Genomic DNA, 18,480 nt, shown 5'->3' on the forward strand with positions numbered 1-18,480 from the left:
TGTTTGTGTGTGTGTGTGTGTGTGTGTTTCTCATCTAAGCAGCTGCTCATAGGAGCTGGGGGCTGGGCCTCTAAAGCTGGCTGGAAGGATGCATATAGATGCCACCTTTTTCTTTTCTAAAATATATTTTTTATTGATTTCAGAGAGGAAGGGAGAGGGAGAGATAGAAACGTCAATGATGAGATAGAATCATTAATCAGCTGCCTCCTGCATGCCCCCCACTGGGGATTGAGCCTGCAACCCTGGCACGTGCCCTGACCAGGAATCGAACCATGATCTCCTGGCTCATAGGTCAATACCAACCACTGAGCCACACCAGCCAGGCGATCCCACCTTTTTCTTAAGAAGGAGGTGGCTGCAAAGGTCTGGACTGAGCTGGTTCAACTGGAGCTGGACTTTGATAACCTACATGTTATTGCTGACGTAGAGAATAACAGATTCTGGAAAATAAACTGAGGCGTCCGATGACTGGTTTTGAGAGCTCTGGGTAGGGGTTGAGGTTTCTTTTCCTAAAGGAACTGGACAGTCCACTGCCAATCGACCTGGGAACCAGCAATCCCAGCACAGAAAGGGGAGTGGGGCACTGGGCCCACGACTCTGTGAGGTGGGCTCTTACGGAGGGGCGGGGGGCAGGCAGCTGCTGCATTGAGGCAGGCTGGGAGGTATCCAGGAGCAGTTCCCCAGGGAACGGCCTGGTCTGTGGGCTCTCAGAGAACCTGTGTCTAGACTTCTCCAGGTAATAAAATCAGTGAAGTCTCACCAAAGGCCACAGCCTTGGGGAAAGTGACTAGAAGGACCTGTGCCCTCATTTAGGAGGAAGTCAAGGGGAAAAGAGCCTTCCTCCATTCCCGAGGCCTGTGTGAGGGAACAACCTAGGGCAGAGGAGGAGGCGGAGGGCTTGATCCGATGCTGGGGAGGGGGCGATGTCAGCTCAGGACTGAAGCACTCGGGGGGAGTGTCCATGTGACGAGGGCTCCCAGAACCCTGCTGGGAAGGAGGCCTTGGGTCACTGGTTCACCTCCTGATTATCTACTCATCATGACACCTGCAGGTGGTGGTGGTGGGGATTGAGGCAGAAAAGCTGGTCCTCACCTGAATTAAGCCACAGGGGTAGGAGGGGCTCTTGGCTCCCACCCTTGCACCCAGGCTCCTGCCTCTGTTACCTAGGACTACCTGTTTCTACAGCACGTAGCTTCCTGCCTCTTCCAGACTCTGCATATCACCCCCCCCCCCGCTCCCTCCCTAGAACCAGCTCACTGGCCACCAAAAAGCCATTTTTTATTCCATCCGCTCTACTCAAGCCTTCCTGCTCCTCTTACTTTCTGCATTTCAGTTCCCCGTGTATGACCAGCCCTTAGACTAGAGCATCCCTGAGAGCAGAGGAGGTATCTCCTCCATCAGCCTTCACCCTCCCGGCCTTAAGACCCCTGCATTGCGCTTTGTCCACCTGGGGGCAGCCAGACATCATGGTCCGTCAGAATGGAGGAGGAGGGGTGAGGGGTGGAGGCAGCTGCAGTGTGTACAAACAGGGAGCTGTTTATTGGTGTGAGAAGCCTATGTACAAAGAAGGCACAAGGAGGGGGAGGGAGCTCCCCGGCTACAGTACCGTGGAAGGGGCGGGGGGCCTGCTGACAGGCAGGGGGCAGGAGGGGGTTTCCGGAACCAGCCTCAACTTCCCGAATGGGCCTCAGGACTCAGCCCATAGGGAGGAAGGCAGAGCTGGTTGACGATGAAAGCCCAGGCCAGCCAAGAACTCCACTTCGAGGCCCTCAGCCCATGGCGGGTGGGGACGGAGTGAGGTGTGGCCGATGGGTCAGGGACAGGGCTCCCTCCCTGTCCTACATTCAAGTGTCGCTCCCTCTGCGATCTCGTGGGGGTCTCTCCAGGCCCTGCAGACGCCAGGACAGTAGCGGTGGGTGAGGAGTGGCATTTCCTCTGTATCCTTCCAGCATCTCCTTGGCCCGGGACCAGCCAGTCCGCTCCTCGGTGGAGGATCCTCTGTGCTCCCAGGGCGGTCCCAGCGCAGCGTGTCCAGGCTGCCTAGCAGCTTGTCCATCCTTGCTCCTTCAGGCTGCGCTCCCCACTAGAGCACGCCGCGGCTGAGGACAGAGGCTTCGCAGCGGTCCACGAAAGAAAGCCATCCTGTGACCTTCTTTCTAGCTCATTCTGCTCTCGTCTGAGCATGCCCAGTCCTGCAAACGCCCCCTTGGACAGCCTCGGGCAGATCCACCCCACCCGCGTTCTCTCACGGTGTCAGGAACTACAGCTTGGAGGCTGCGGGCCGTTCCCTGTCAGTAGTTTTCGTCTCAAGAGCGGAGTCCACCCAGTGACTATGGCTCAAGATGGGTCCAGTGTATGTAGGGGAGGGGTCACCACTTCGGGGCCTTTCCTTCCCGGCTCTGGCAGAGGCCCTCGGGCTTGGTTTTGGCAGCGGCAAAGGCCGGCACACGCATGTCCACGCACCCTCTGTGGTGCACAAGCACAGTCCACAAGCAGTGGGACCCACGTGTGTCCAGGGCACAGGGCTGCAGTGTGCTCGGCGTAGCAAAGTCCACGGCCCCAGCCCTCCTGCGTGGAGAAGCCCGTGGTCAGATGGCATGTGCATGCGCGCTCAAGGAGGTGTGTGTGCCCGAACCCACTGGTGCCAGCCAAAGGCCGTGGCCCCTGCAGACTATCGGGGCATAACTTAACATATGACAAAGGAAGAAGGGGACACCAGGGGCGCAGGGGCGGGATCAGGGAGGGCGTCAGTAGTATCAATCCCACGTCTGCCAGCTGGTCACCCAGTGCTTCTTGGTGGGCAGGGTGCCCCCTGGAGGTGGGTAGCGTTCCTCCTCCCGGATCCGCACGGCGTGGTACTTGGGCATGATCTGGTAATAGCGGGTCCGCTTAAAGAAGTCACACTGGAGTTGGGAGGAGGGGAGGAAGGACGTCAGCGGCCTGTGGGAAGATGTGCCCAGCCCTTTCCTCCCCCACCCAGAGGTCCTCAAAGCCAGGACCCCCGATCCAAACCAAACACACCAATTCCCTGCACCGAGACCGGGAGGACGAGGTTCCCCACCGTCCCCAGAGGAAGGAGGAGTGAGGAGGGCCGAGAGGAGAGGGAGAGGCAGATGGAGGTAGGGGTGGCCGCCGGGGTTGCTGATGGGAGGACTAGGAAGGGTGGGGATCTATCCTGACCACAGTGTGGGGAGGGGTCAGGGGTCACCCTGGTGGGGGTTCCCAGGAGGGACAGTGCTGGTTCCCAGGAGGCAGGACTCTACGAGCCCCCTCCTTCTCTAGAGGTGGAAATGGGGGTGTAGAAGCATCTGGAAATTTGCCTTGTGAGCTACAGAGAGGAGGCCTCGCCTTGGTCTTGGCTAGGAAGCATGGGAGGGTTTTATGGCTACTCTGGGGTCCCAAGTCCTCGAGGGGCTCAGTGGGGAGGCTGGTGAGGAAAGACACCACCAGCTCTCCCGGGGCGTGGCAGGGAGGCCGACAGAGTGGCCTGCTCTTTGGGGTGGCGCTGGGGACAGAGTGAGGTACAGAGAGGTCCCATGAAGGAAGAGGAGCAGATAGGACAGAGTCAGAGGCCCCAGCCAGCTGGGGGGCTCAGGGAAGAGGGCCCGGAGGCCAAGTTACCCGGGCGGGGTGGGGGCGGGGGCTGCCCCCTCAGTAGTCTTCGGTCAGCCTCTCTGTCTCTGACGGCTGGCTCTTCATCTCGGCCTTCTGCCTCTTAGCTTCATACAGGGCGCGAGTGCGGGCTCGCTTGAAGAAGCCGCACTGCGGAGGGGAGGGTGGGAGGGGTGGTCAGGGAGAGCTGGGGGTCCTGGCCAGCAGCACTCATGGATGGAGGGGGCTTAGGACTGGAGAGCCTGGAGGCCTGGGTTCCAGCCCCAGCGGGGCGGTGTGGCCAGAGGCCAGAGTTCCTGGATTCCCCTTTCCAGTCTGCAGGGCCCCCCATTAACCCAGGTCGGAGCATCCCCGTGGGTGAGGTGAGGAGGGGCAGGGGGTGAGACTGAAAGCTGGGGAGAAGGCGGGAGGACATGGGAGAAGGGCAGGGTGGGGGTGCGATGGAAGTGAGGGGTGGGGTGAAGGGTGAGTGGCTGAGGGGCTGCTGGCAGGCGGTCCCGGAGGCCAGCTGGGGTCCTCACCTTCCACAGCAGGAGGATGATGAGCCCCAGCAGCAGCAGCCCGGCCCCCACGGCCACAAGCACCAGCCACAGCTCGATGTCGGTTGGTATCTCCTCCACCAGCTCGGAGTCAATGTCCACGGAGAACTGGAGGGGGGAAAGGGGCTCAGGCCTGTGTCCGCCCCCTTAGGCCCCGTGCTCCTGCTTCCCGGCCCAGCTTGGTCCCTGACCCTGCTGTTCGACCTACTGCCAGTAGGGGGCGCGCAGGGACTGGAAAAGGCCCCCGAGAGCAGCCGATTCAGCCAAGATCTGGTTTCTCCAAAGGAACAGTCTCAGATCTGGGAGGCAGCCTAGAACTTGGGTTTGTGATGCACACATCCAGGCTGGGGTACCAGCTCCATCCCTGACGAGCTGTGTGGCCTTGGACAGGTCAGCTCTCTGAGTCTCCATTTCATGGTCTCTGCTCAGGGGATCATAATGCCTGCCTCATAGAGTGGCCCAAAGATTGTGTTCTGGAGCCAGGCTCTCTGGAGCAGTGGTCGGCAAACTCATTAGTCAACAGAGCCAACGATCAACAGTACAACGACTGAAATTTCTTTTGAGAGCCAAATATTTGAAACTTAAACTATATTGGTAGGTACATTGTTATTAACTTAAGGCTTAGGAAGAGCCACACTCAAGGGGCCAAAGAGCCGCACGTGGCTTGCGAGCCTCAGTTTGCGGACCACTGCTCTAGAGGGTTCAAGTCCCAACTGTGCTATTCACTAGCTGTGTGACCTCGGGTAAGTCGCCTAACCTCTCTGCTCATCTGTAAAATGGGGACTGGATAATAATACCTACCTAATAGGTTCCTGGGAGGACTGAATGCATGTAATATGAATAAACTGCTTTGAACAATACTTGGTACACAGTAAGCAATCCATAAATATTTACAAAACAATAGAGAATGCATAGCAGATAGTACCATTCTTTTTCTTCCCCTACAATGGAGATACACACACACACACACACACACACACACATGAAATATATATTATATTACATGTAACAATATATGACATATGTTATGATACAAAATTATATTATATATTAAATATATTTCACATATAACTAGGAAGTTTTTTTCTGGTTATGCATGATTATTTCTTTAAAAATCATTTTATTATTTTTTAAACTACAGATGCTACAAAGAAAACCAAAAGCTCCTTATAATTTTACTCCTGAGAAATAACCATCTCCAACATTTTAGTGACTCCCTTTCCATATTTTAGTGCGTGTGTTAAATATGTGTACTTTTTTCTCCCACATAAATGGGATCTATATGGACTGTACACACTCTTTTGCGACCTGCTTCCCTTTTCACTTAATATCATCACCCTTTGATGCCATTAATAAAGATCACCCTGGTCTCTTCTGATAACTGCATCGTCATTGGAGAAACGTGCCATAATTTATTGAACCAATCCACTGAAAGACACGTAGATTGTTTCCAATTTCATGTCATTATAAACGACGCTTTAAAAGAGCCCCATATATTTATGTTCACATACTTATCCTATTAGCTCCTTAAGTCTGTGCTGGGCAAAGGAGATGTGCATTTTAAGTTGTAAATAGATATTGACAAACTCATCTCCAAAAAGAATCCATCAATTTAGACTCCAATCCAAAGCATTTCCTTCCGGCGCATCAGCACCACATAGAATGACTCTTCCTCATATTTCCTGATCCGATAGGATAACAGTCTTGTGCTGCTATTTTTATTTCTTTACTATTGAGTTAAACATTTGTCTTTTACAATATGTACACTGTCTGTTTATTTTATGTTGCCCTTTACACATTAAATATATGTCAATACTTCGGCATATGTGCCATAGACTTTTTAAAAAGCAATATATCTCTCGCCCTTTTCGTTTCCTTACCAGCTCTTGTGCTGGACAGGCAGGCTTCATGTTACTGGACTTTGAAGACATTGCATTTTTTTTTCAAGCTGAAGGTTTGTGGAAACCCTGCATTAAGCAAGTCTATTGGCGCCATTTTTCCAACAGAAGATGGTTAGCATTTTTCAGCAGTAAAGTGTATACATTGTGTTTTTTGATACAATGCTATTGCACACTTAATAGGCTACAGGATAGTGTAAACATAACTTTTATATGCACTGGGAAACCAAAAAATTCATGGGACTCTGTGTATTGTGATAGTTACTTTACTGAGGTGGTCTGGAACCAAACCTACCATATCTCCAAGGTATGCCTGTATATAAATTTAAAGTTTCATGTAGTCAAATTTTCCCTTTGTGACTTCTGGGTTTACTAAAATAACTCCCTCTCCACATAATTAAAAATTATTATTATTTTTCTAAATTTTCTCTGGTATATTAGGCTTTATTTCCTATTTTAAATGTTTAGTCTAACTCAAACGTATATTTTTATTTATGGTGTGAGGTAGGGGTTTGTCTTTAACTTCCAAATGTGCTCTTCCAACATGATTTAACAACCCACCTTTCTCTACTGATTAAAAATGCCATCTGTATAATAAAATACGTTTCTGTGCAGTTCCATGCATCTTTCTATCCCTTCCTCCAGTACCTTAATATATTTTAAGAAATGTACCATAACATATTTAACCAACCCTCCATTCGTCTCCTATCTGTATTTCCTACATATCTCCATTTATATCCTTTTCACAACAATTTATTAGAAACTCTGTCATATTTACTCTTCCAGGTATAACTCAGAATTAAGTCTGGGAACCTTTTTTCCAAGTTTGCTTGGAGATGGGACATCCTCGTGGCGATGTTGTGTGAATCAAATAAGGTCAAGCAGAGGTTCTCAACCACGGCTGCCCATTAAAATCACGGGGTGGTGGGGTTTTTAAAGGAACCACTGCCGGGTCCCACCTCCACAGACTCAGATCTCATTGCATCAGAGGATCTAGTGTGCTGCCAGGACTGAGGACCACTAAGCTGACGTGTGTGAAAGGCTCTGAGAAGATGCCCTGAGCTCCAGGCCCTGGCCAGGCAACAGGCTCACTCACCCGCACAGTCTTGTTCTCCATGTTGATGGTGGGGACGCTGGTTCGGAGGAACAGGGTAGCCCAGCTGGTTACCCTGACTCGGTCAAAGTCTCTGTAATCCTGCGGGGAAAATGGTTGGGTTAAAAGAATCAGATGAGCCTCCCTCCTGACCCTAAGCTTCCGCCCCCCCCCCAGGGTACCCCCTCACCACACAGCATCCTTCAGCAGCACCCAAAGGATCTGACAGCCAGGCCTCCCCCCACACAAATGCGCATCATTCATTCACTTGTGCATCGGATCCTGTGCTGGGTGCTGAGAACAACAGAGACAATGAAGGTCACAGTCTAGGTCAGGTGTGTGGCCTAAGTCTGGCCTGCTGCCTGCTTTTGTAAGTAAAGTACCTGGGGCACGCAGTCATGCCGGATCATGTACCGTGGTCTACGGCAGCTTTGTGCTGCATGGAGGAACTGTGTAGTTGCAACAGAAACTGTATGGCTCACAAAACTGAAAACATTTATAATCTTGGAGGACAGATCATTTTCAGCTGGAAAGACCTCACTGGTGGTGAAGCATCTGAGGGGGACTTTTAGGGGTGAATAGGAGTTTCCATCCAGAGATAAAAGAGGGGAGCTGGCATTCTAGAGGCAAGGAGTAGCATGTCAAAGGCAGGGAGGTGGGAAAGTCGTGGGCACATGACAGAACAATGGACACATGAGAGAAGGTCATTTTGGCTGGAGACAAACATGTCATGTCCACAACCAGGCACAGAAACTAACACTGACACAGCACACAATGACAGGTGTCCAACCTGTCCTGTATACAACATGACGCTGTCCTTGACACACACACGCACGCACACGCACACACACATGCATGCACACACATGAGGCCTTGCTGTGACCCTGGCCTCCCCCTCTCCCTGTTGTTCTCCCCACCCAGGCAGGTGGCAGGGGAGACCTCCAGACCCAGGCACTGACCTCAATGAAGGTGCTGTTCCACACTCGAGCCCGCACTGTCACGTTGGTGAGGACAGGGGCATCAGGAATGGGGCACTCCAGCCACACACAGCGGGTGTGGACACTGCCACAGCTCTGCGGTAGGCAGGGAACACAGGGCACGAGACAGGCTGGGTGTCCAGAGTCTTCATGCTTTGCCCCTTACCTTCGACTCCTCCCCTGCCCGTGGCTGACCCAAAGGGCCCTGACCTCAGCCCTTCACTCATGTATACCCTCACCCCCATACTTACCAGTATATGTTTAAGACATATTCTTTGGGTCAACCACTTATAGATGCCAGGGACATGGATAACATGAAATCTGATATCTGCTCATGGAAATGGGGCCCCATCTACAACATCCCTTTCCCAGCCTCCTCCCACACTGAGCCCCCACCTCGGATACCGCCTCCACCTCCACCCAGCTAGGCCGCTACTTCCTTCCAATTCTCTTCCTGTCTCCCTTTGGACAGGGGCACCCTACTCCGCCTTCCCCATTCCAGCCCTAATGTCCAAGGCTGAGCAGCTCTATCACTCCAACAGGCTGGGGGGTCCTGGGACTAGAGCCAGTGTCTCTTCCTTTGGTCCACTGTATTGACTGTACCCCCAAGGGCAAGCGCAGTGAGGTGCCCCCTGGGGGCAGCAGATGAGTCCAGCTGCTCTGACTAGGGGCTCCTGAGGACAAGGGTTATGTCACCTCATCAGACTGGGGTCTCCTGGTGAACAGTCCCTACTCCCCTTGTTTCGCAAGCCCCCTGGATGTGTGGCCACAACCCTCTCCAACCCTGGCCACTCACCAATACGGTCTCAGACTTGGCTTTTTTGGCAGCAGCCAGAGGAACAGGTGGGGGGCCCTGGACTCCCCCCGGGTCCAGCTGTCGCCGCCTGCGCTGTGGTGATGGGGGTCTGTCCTCAGGGACCTGAAGAGGGAACAGGAGCTTTGCTGGGAGGAAGGAATGAGCGGAGGTGAGGAGAGGAAGAAAGCGCAGGGGGAGAGGCAGGGTCCCTAAGAGTGTGAGGGGAGGGGTGGGAAGACGCTGGCCTTTCTGCCCTGCAGCATGCAAATGAGATGCAAATGAAAGATCCCTGTGGTGTCCTTACTGAGAGAGTGAGGTTGAGAGGGTTGACAAGGTCTCCTGGTGGTTGGCAGGTCCAGGACCCGTTGCCTCGGATGGTGATCTCCGTGGGGTAGAGCAGCCACTTGCCATTGGCAACTTCATAGGGCCACTCCAGCCCTAGGACCAGAGTCCCCAGGACTGCCAGCCCTTCTCCCACTGGGCCCACCTGTGGGCACAAAGGGTGTCAAGATTACTATCTCCTAGGAAACCACCTCTATCTCACCAACCCCCACCCTCACAGCCTGACATCCCAGACAGAAAGAACTGCCCCATCACCCTTCCCAGAAGTCTCCGGCCCAGGGTCCCAGAGTCCCCTTACCTGGAACTCATACTTGAGAGGGCTTCCCACGTCCTCCACAGTTTTCATGCCAGACTCGCCCATCACCATTCCCGAAAAGTAGCTTTGTAGCCGTTGACTCACCCTAGTGGTAAGAAAGATGCTGGAGTCACAGGAGGCAGGAGGGGCTCTGGCAGAGGGGGTGGCACCCAAGTTGGTTAACTCCCTCGGACATTAGGCAGATCTAAGATAAATTCCAGTCCGGCCATAGCTCGGTGGCCTCAAGCAAGTTATTGACCCTTTTTGAGCCTCAGTTTCCTCATCTGTAAAGTGGAGTTAATAACTGTTGCTATATCATGGGCTGTTGTGAAGAGCCAATGAGATGATGTATAGAACATCCGTAGCACAATGAGCTGTCAAGAGATGGTACCAACACCTTATTCCCCAGAGTTGCTGATTCCTCCACTGCTGCTGGCTTTGCAGGAGGAATAAGAACCACAACAATGACAGTGGTTGTTGTTAAGGGGAGGGGTGATCCAGGGGATGGAAAGGCCTCGGGAAACCAGGCCAAGAGAGGTGTGTCAGAGAAGCTTGGAGACACCTTGAGGACAGGGAGCCCTAGCTCAGGAAGAGAAGACTGGGGGTCACGGTAGTACCTACATGCTAAGCGAGGCCTGGAGCGTGTAGTCCACCAGCAGAGTCAGGGTCATGGGCAACAGGTTGTCCTGGTGACTTGACCTGGGAAGGAAGTGCGGGGAGTGGGTAAGGAGATATGTCAGCTGAGGCTGGGGCTGGGGGAGGTCCCAGGACCCCTTAACCCCAATACAGCCTGGCTTTGCAAGGTCACTTACGTGGAGAGCTGCAGCTGCGCCTGGAATTCCCTTGTGTGCAGGGTCACCCCAATGATCTCGAAGGCGATGAGCAGCTCCATCTGCCATGATGGCCAGGGAGGCAGAGAAGGGTGTTTGGGGCCACGCAGGGGTGATGCCCTGGGGCGGGGGCTCAATCCTATGCTACATCGGTTCTCCGGCCTCTTCTTCCCCCGATCCTGGGTGAGGGTTCTCCACCTCCCCACCCATCTCCACTCTTGTACCTTCCCAGTCACATCTCCGCGTCCCCTTTCCTCTTCTCTGTCAGTGACAACTCGGCTACTTTTGAGCTACATGACCTTAAGTCAGTTATTAAAACTTTCTAAGCCTGTGTTTCTGTCTGTGAAACAGCATCTGCCACCTCCGAAGGCTGTAAGAATTAGTCATATAGAAGAAGCAAAGTGTTGGGCTTGCAGCCTGGCCCAGAGGAGGTGCTCTGCCAAACTGGTTTCCTCATCTCCACCACCTCTCGCTTTGTGCACAGCTCACTAGTAGCTCCATTTTTCTCAGTCCCTGGATCTCTCCGCACCCCTTTCTGATCTCCTCCTCCCCCACGCTGGCTCTTTGCTTCAAGGAGGGCCAGGAAGCAGGCAGGGTGAAGCGAGAAGAATAGGGAGTCGCCTTGGAGAATGCGGCCCGGGCTTACCCTCTGGTTCCGTTTGAAGGGGTTCCCCAGCTCACAGAGGATGGTCTCGTTGGCCTGGCAGGTTCCAGACTAAGGAAAGAAGATAATGCCATCTGGGTGGTCAGAGGAGGGCTGGTCCCGCCCCTTCCCTGTATCACAGGGTCTGAAGCCCCAGAGGCATGAGAACAGGGTTCCCTTAGCAACAGAGATGCCGCAGGCACCGGAGGAGGCCCAGCCCAGAGAAGAGGGGACACATGACAACACATGTAAACGACATGCATCTAAGGATGCAAGTACATGATGGAGCCCGGGCGGGGTACTCACAGGGCGCACTGAGGACAGCAGCAGGGCGGGGGGCACCGCCAGGGTGAGCAGCGCCTCGTGGGCGTCTTCCCCAGCCCGCTCCCTGCTTGGGGTGTTGGTCACATTGATGCTCAGGAACAGTTTCCGGAGGTCTTTGCTGTACTGGAGCCTGAAAAGGGAGGAGCCTTAGACTGAGCCCAAAGCCCGCCCAGGCCCCGCCCCGCCCCCTTTAGGCCCCGCCCCTTTGGTCTACTAACTCTAGAAAGCCCCTACTCCGCACAGCCAGGCCCCGCCCTCTAGTCTCGCAGGGGAGAGAAGGCCGGTGAAGGTCAGTTACACATCCTACCTGGACAAGTAAAGTCCGGCCTCTCAGCCTCGCCTCCCTCTGAGGCCCCACCCCTGGGATCTCCGCCCCTCGATCCCGGAAGCTAAGGAAGGCCTCCCCACCCTTGGCCAATAGGTGCGGCCCAGGGTGCACCTGTTCAGCCGCTGCCCCTGCTCCGACACGAAGGCCGCCTGCATCTGCAGGTTGCTGTCGCACTTGTTGTCCTGCCCGCACTCCTTCTGGAAGTGGACCTGGGGGGACAGCGGCGTGAGCAGCGCAGGACCCACCGGGGCAGTGTGGTTCTCCAGAGCCTGTGCCTGGTTGAGGACCGGGTAGGCGTCCAGGGACCGCAAGCCCAGCCGGGGGTGGTCGGGCAAACGCAAAGGTAACGAGTAGTTCATGGAGATGACGATGGGGCGGAGTTTGTCGCGGATGTTGTCCTGGGAAGGAGGGCGAGCTGAGCCCAGCTCCGCACCGCCCTCCCTGCCGAGTTGAATCCTGACACCACCCGGAGTCCCCAGGGAGGAGCGTAGGCACCCCCACTCCACCTGGGAAGGACACCCCCCCCCCAGGAAGGCTGAACCTCCTCTTGTCCTATAACCAAATTGATCCCCTTCCTACCACCTTGATCCACAGGTGAGACGGGGTGCAGGGATAGCCTGGGGAGGTGTGAGCCTCCCTTCATCCCTGGGCTCCACAGCTGAGGTCTCCCTTTCACCCCAAGGTCCCAGAGAGTGGCTGAGTTTGCCCCCCACTCACAGACCCACTTCCCCAGAGCGGAGCCGAGCCAGGAGTCTCAGCCCTCACTCTTCTCAGGTCTCCATCTCTCCTCTACCACATGCTGGGGGCTGTGTACTGTACCCCCGAAGACCCACGGGTTTCCAGGCAACCTCCCCCACCTCTGTCTCTGGGGAGACCCCAGTCCCTCGCCCTTGGCCTGGGGAGGGTGGGTGCTGGCTACCTCTTTGAGGGACGTGGCCCTCCCCTGGCGCCTCCCTCACCATCAGGAGCAGCTCTAGGTTCTGGCAGCGCCGCTCGGGCATGGAGAAGAAGCCATGAAGGACAGCCGACTGGCTCTGCGCAAAGCGAAGCCGGGGTGGGCGGCGGTCCCGGTCTGCCTCCAACGTGTAGGCCAGGGCTGCAGGTGGAGGTCCAGGTGGTCAGCAAGTGACCTGGTGAGCCTGCCCCCCCCCTTGCACCCCAGCACTCACTGATGTTTCTCCTGTAGTTGGGGTTCCCGGCACTCTGGTTGTAAGCAAAGCACAGCTCCACCTGCACGCTGTTGGGGGAGGCGGGACGTATAGGAGGGCCGGGTCACAGTGGGACCCAGATATATCCAGCCCTCACCCTTACTCCCTTTACCAGGCAAGGGGAAACTGGGCCCTTCAGGGGAGAGGCAGGGGCAACCCGGGGAGTCCACATAGCTGGTCTGGGGTGTCCCTGGCTCCTTCCCTCCCCACTCCCATTAGAGTCACAGAAAACAGAGATAGAGGTCCCCAATGGGGAGCAGAAGGGGTTGCCTGGAGTTGTGGCCCAGCCAGTCTTATTCCGGATCCCTAGTCCAGATCTCCTTCTTTGTTTAAACCAGTTTTTAAAAATATTTTTATTGATTTCAGAGAGGAAGGAAGAGGGAGAGATAGAAACATCAATGATGAGAGAGAATCATGGATTGGCTGCCTCCTACATGCCCCCACTGGGGATCAAGCCCACAACCTGGGCATGTGCCCTTGACCGGAATCGAACCCGGGACCCTTCAGTCCGCAGGCCAACACTCTATCCACTGAGCCAAACCGGCTAAGGCCAGATCTCCTTCTATGCCCCCTCTCCCCCACCCTGTTTCCCTCTGCCTTCTGACCCAATATCCTCCCTCACACAAAGACCTTGGGGCCATCTGCATCATGGTCACCATCCTAGCAGCTAACATATTTTGAGCATTCAGGGTGCACAGGGTACATGCTAAGGGCTTTTTGTACATTATCTCATTTAATGATCACAACCATCCTGCGAATTGGTTATTACTAACTTTGCTTTATAGGCCAGGAATCGGAGACTCAGAAAGATGAATCATTTGCTCAAGGTGGCTCTCTCCTTCCCCACCTCCACCCAACTAGGTGTTCCCCTTGTCCCTCCTCCCCAGGATCTCACTCCCAACCCCCCCTCCCCCGCGCCCCGTACCACTGCAGTGGGCATAGCTGGAATCTGAAGCAGGCAGTCCAGAGCTCCCACTCCTAACCCCCATGCCTACTGCCCCGCACCCCAATGCAAGGAATTTTGCTTTTTAACGAGGTTGGGTAGGCTGGGCAATGCTTACCCAAGAATCAACCCTCTACTGGTGGGATTTCAGGAGTTGCGGGGGGCGGGGGGGTTGGGAGCCAGGGCCCTCCTGGCTTGCCCATACATAAGAAGGGTGGGCAGAGCAGGGACTGCGAGTCTCACCAGGAGGTGGCTGTGCAGAGCGCGGGGTCCAGCACGGACGGCCTGGCCACCAAGGTCCTGTGGAGAATGTTGATGACGGGCCTGGCCCTGCATAGGAAACACCCAGACATCAGCACCCCGCCTGCCTCAGGCCAGGCCAGGCCAGGGCTCAAGCTTGGGTGGCCCTGGTGATGAAGGCGGACGGAGATAGGGCTCCCTGCAGGCAGGGTGGGAGGGGAGAGGCCCCTATTCACCGTCGCCTTGGCTCACCGCAGCAGCACGACGCGGTCCGACAGGCTCCCCACGAGCAGGTCTGGGTAGAAGTTCTCATCCACGTCCATCTTCCCGCTCAGGGAGTAGCCGAAGGAAGCCAGGCCAGGGAGTCCCAGCTGCTCTCCGCGGATGACCTGGGGGCAGGGGGAAGCACTGAAGACGAGCTCTAGGGTAGGATCTGGGTAAGGGGGGCTCAGGGGGAGTAAGAAGGGGGTGGGCGAGCCAAGGAGGGAAGGCCCCAGGCCCTGTCCATTCATACCTGCTGGGGCTGTTGCAGGAGCCCCCTGGAGCTGCTGTGGTAGATGTATACCGTGCCCAAGCCCTCAAACGGAGCTCCCACAGCAATGTCTGGGGAAGAGAGGCAGAGTGAGGTCACCCTGGGGACTGTGGGCCCCCTGTCGCCCCAATCCTGTGCTCCAGCCACAGAGCCCAGCACAGCCTTGACCCCACCCTGCCAGGCAGTACTCAAATCACCAGGAAACAGAGCTCTGTGGCTCAGGATTGAAACTGGGACCAACGGGCACCCAGTTGCCTCCTTGTACATGTGGGGAAGTAGGTCCAGGAGAGGGAAGTGACCTACCCAGTCAGACAGCTAGTTAGTGTCTCACGCAGGCCCACTCTCCCGATTCCCGCCAGCGGCTGCTGTTTATTTTCCCTTATTACAGTGCCTTCCATCTCCCTCACCAACCTCCCCTCCAGACACCTGCTTCTCCTAAGGTCATTCGCCAGCAGGGCCACAAAAGCCGGGGCTCCCGATGGCTGACTGTGCCCGGTAGGTAGCAAGCCACTCATTTTGTCTAATCCTCACAAGGGTGCTGGCTGTCGGTACCACTGTCCCCACTTTACAGAGGAGGAAACAGACTCAGAAAACCCAACGTCACACAGCTGATGAGCAGAGAAGAGGATCCCGGAGGCCTGTCTCTCTAGCGTGGGGGAGGGGGGGGGCTGGGATTTTCATCACAACTCTACAGCGTTAAATGTTCAAGTGTCCAGACTTGTAAAATTCCAACCATTATTTCCACGCATAAATCCAAACTGCTTCAGCTTCTTAAACTTGACTCAACTCTGAGTTCGCTGCCTTTGATCTGATAAGGCTCCGTACACAGAATGCCAAGCTTGTTGGAGAAGTATGTGGAGGAAGAACGAGTGGGTCCTGAGTGGAAACGGGGTGACTCCCGTATCAGTAAGGGCTTTGGGCTGCATCAGCGGAACCCTCTGTCACCTGTTTGGACTGTTTGGAGGCTCCTTTGTCTTCCGTTTGGTTTTCAGCTATGTTCTGGGAAACTGAGGATGCCAGAGAAGCGACTTCCAGATACACCAGGTGCTCCCATGGCAACCAGGCGAGCAGCCAGGTCTGAGGGGTCCCTACGTGCTGCAGAGTTCTGGTGACATCCTCTATATCCAGGGCTCCCACCTTTTCCTGGCTCTTAACATCTCCCTCCTGACACACGACATTCCTGATTTTAACACCCCAAGCCCTGCTCGCCCCCATCCGTCCCACATCTCCTTCCAGGGACCAGGGACCAGGGCACCAAGTTATCATATCCGATCCCTGCCCCCACACCTTCTCTGGACACCCCTCTGTCATTACCCAAATATACAGCCTGCTTTCAACAACATCCACCTCACCCCCACGCCACCTCTCTAGCCTCATCTCTGAAACGAACCCCCCACACCTGCTAGATCTGGGGACCTCAGGCAGATGTCCTATCTCATCTCGTACCCCTCGGCTCCCTTCCACGGTGCACACTCAGCCCAGCCCACGATGCCCAGCAGTATGTTCACTCCTCGCCTGTGGTGGCTCCCTCGGCACATCCCCTCTCTAGCGCTGCTGTACGCTCCCAGGCCTGGGCCCCATCTCCTCTCCTCTCCAGCCCGGCCAAGCTTGGTATGCGGCTGGCACTCAGTCAGTGGGGTGCTGGGGCGGGGGTGCTGGCTCATACCTTGGAATCCATCCTTGTTGATGTCATCAATGCTGGCCACAGCGAAGCCAAAGGCGGAGCCACTGGGGCCGTGAAGGAGGAGGGAGGGGCGGGTCGGGAAGGAGGTGCCTGCCTGGTTCATGAAGACATAGACGGCACCCCCTACCTCTTCCTTCTGCTCAAAGTAGTAGGGGGCACCCACCAGGAGGTCCTGCCACCTGCACAGAAGAGAAGGAGGGGGACATGGGAGTGTGAGGCCAGCCATCAATATGCAGCATAACTGTGGTTTAGCAGGCATAACTGTGCCAGGGCACACGGCTGTACAAGTGGCATCTCTGGCCATACGTCGTGGGAAAGCCAAGGAAATGCCAACATAACCCCATCTAATAGAAAACACATGCGAGGAAGACATGCATGCACAGATCACACCCAAACAGCCCACGTGCACTAGAGCCAGAGAAATGACCAGCATAGACACAGAGAAGCAGGTGTCATGCAACTGGCATGCAAATGTCTAGAATCCCAGAAAGTCTGATTGCAAATCAACAGAGAAGAGTAATTTGCAAATCCCTGCAACAGCGTGCAAACAAATGCAAGCCTCCCTGTCTCTGCCTTGGCAAGCCTGCTCCCCTCACCACTCTCCCTGGCCCCGGAGAACGTCCCTGGATTCTCACCCATCATTGTTCAGGTCTGCCAGGGCAATGGCGCTGCCAAAATAGGAGCCCACCTGTGTGCCCTCCAGCACCTGCCTCCTCCGCAGGTCTCCGCCTACCTCCTGGCTCAGCAAGAAGACAGCACCCATATGTCGGTGCCGCGGGGCACCCGTCACAATGGTGATGTCTGTAGGGTGCAGGATGGCACTGCCCACCTGCACCGTGTACCCTGGGATGGGGGAAGGTGGTCAATCAAGGCCCTAGTAAACTTTGTTGCCTTCTACTCTGGATGCACCCCCGAGGTCACCTCCCCCCATTATCTTCTATTCCTCTATTCTACGTTGGGCAAGAAAGTGGCTTCTGGATGCCCAGCCCCAGTCCTGTCTGCACACTGGACTGTGAGCCCCATGAGGGTAGGGACTTTGCATCTTGGCGCACAATAAGCGCTAATTGAACTAAATACCACTAGTTACATCTGTACCCTGGCCTTACCCTTCCACCAGGCACCAAAGGTGAGAGGGCCAGCGTGCCAGGGACTGAGCCCCTCCCCTCCTCTACCACCCATTGGGCCACCATGACTGGACTCACCAATATAGAGGTTTCCTTGGTCCTCCTGGTCCTTGTAACTGTATTCGGATAAATCCCACTCCTTCCGCTGAATCATGTAGCTGTTTCCTTCAGGAGGATTTGGGGAGAGGAGTGTAAGTCACCACCCCTTCCTCCACCATGTCCAGGCCCCCTCCCCAGAGAGGGGTAATAATAACCTCTTAAAATATTTGTGCGCACTTTGCCAGGTGCAAATCACGTCGTCTTTATTTTAACAATCTGTGAAGTAGCCTGGCTGGTGAGCTCAGTGGCTGAGCATTGATCTATGAACTAGGTCAGTGATGGCGAACCTTAACTAGGAAGTCAGGGTCCAATTCCCAGTCAGGGCACATGCCCAGGTTTCGGGCTTGATCCCCAGTAGTGGGGGGCGTGCAGGAGGCAGCCAATCAATGATTCTCTCTCATTGATGTTTCTATCTTTCTCTCCCTCTCCCTTCATCTCTCTGAAATCAATAAAAACATATTAAAATAAAAGCAGCCCTTGCTGGTTTGGCTCACTGGATAGAGCATCGGCCCATGGACTGAAGGTCCTGGGTTTGCTTCCAGTGAAGGGCACATACCTTGGTGGCAGGCTCGATCTCTGGCCTTGGTCGGGGTGCATGCAGGAGGCAACCAAGCGATGTCTCTCTCTCACATTGATGTTTCTTTCTCTCCATCTCCCTTCCACTCTCTCTAAAAATCATGGAAAAAGTATCCTTGGGTGAGGATTAACAACAACAGCAAAATAGAATGATGGACCCCCTCCCCCATTTTGCAGATGAGAAAAGTGAGGCTTAGGGATGAGGAGCTAGTTGTAGGGACATGACTGGAATCTGGTCATCCAGGCTCATGGAGACGAGATGACACTTCCCCTACTCGGGACACTGATGCCAGACTTCATGCCATTATCTCCTCCGAGTCTTGCCCCCAAACTGGGGCTGCCTCCCCGGGGCTACTGCTGGAGAGTACCTGCGTTCCACCAAGGTTCTAAAGGACCG

At 55.0% G+C, this 18,480-nt stretch overlaps 1 protein-coding gene across 2 annotated transcripts in view; it reads right to left on the reverse strand.

Annotated features, from left to right (window-relative positions):
• Positions 1 to 1,513: 1,513 nt before the first annotated feature.
• Positions 1,514 to 18,480, reverse strand: part of ITGA3 (integrin subunit alpha 3) — a 20,926-nt gene continuing 3,959 nt past the window's right edge. Inside the window, exons 4-24 of one of the 2 annotated variants that reach the window (XM_015570854.1) lie at positions 17,487 to 17,573; positions 16,920 to 17,127; positions 16,267 to 16,463; positions 14,583 to 14,671; positions 14,321 to 14,457; positions 14,072 to 14,158; positions 12,847 to 12,914; positions 12,637 to 12,773; positions 11,928 to 12,075; positions 11,789 to 11,888; positions 11,332 to 11,479; positions 11,029 to 11,097; positions 10,365 to 10,444; positions 10,174 to 10,251; positions 9,556 to 9,658; positions 9,220 to 9,402; positions 8,916 to 9,038; positions 8,102 to 8,215; positions 7,146 to 7,244; positions 4,134 to 4,259; positions 1,514 to 2,903 (exon numbers count right to left, since the gene is read on the reverse strand). In XM_015570854.1, coding sequence (XP_015426340.1) covers positions 2,757 to 2,903; positions 4,134 to 4,259; positions 7,146 to 7,244; positions 8,102 to 8,215; positions 8,916 to 9,038; positions 9,220 to 9,402; positions 9,556 to 9,658; positions 10,174 to 10,251; positions 10,365 to 10,444; positions 11,029 to 11,097; positions 11,332 to 11,479; positions 11,789 to 11,888; positions 11,928 to 12,075; positions 12,637 to 12,773; positions 12,847 to 12,914; positions 14,072 to 14,158; positions 14,321 to 14,457; positions 14,583 to 14,671; positions 16,267 to 16,463; positions 16,920 to 17,127; positions 17,487 to 17,573 — 2,528 coding nt within the window. In that variant the 3' untranslated portion in view covers positions 1,514 to 2,756. Of the gene's footprint in view, positions 2,904 to 3,621; positions 3,763 to 4,133; positions 4,260 to 7,145; positions 7,245 to 8,101; positions 8,216 to 8,915; positions 9,039 to 9,219; positions 9,403 to 9,555; positions 9,659 to 10,173; positions 10,252 to 10,364; positions 10,445 to 11,028; positions 11,098 to 11,331; positions 11,480 to 11,788; positions 12,076 to 12,636; positions 12,774 to 12,846; positions 12,915 to 14,071; positions 14,159 to 14,320; positions 14,458 to 14,582; positions 14,672 to 16,266; positions 16,464 to 16,919; positions 17,128 to 17,486; positions 17,574 to 18,480 lie in introns of both variants that reach the window. The other variant, XM_015570853.1, reaches the window with a different exon arrangement.

The sequence above is a fragment of the Myotis davidii genome, unplaced genomic scaffold (genome assembly GCF_000327345.1).
Source record: "Myotis davidii unplaced genomic scaffold, ASM32734v1 scaffold327, whole genome shotgun sequence".
NCBI lineage: Eukaryota > Metazoa > Chordata > Mammalia > Chiroptera > Vespertilionidae > Myotis > Myotis davidii.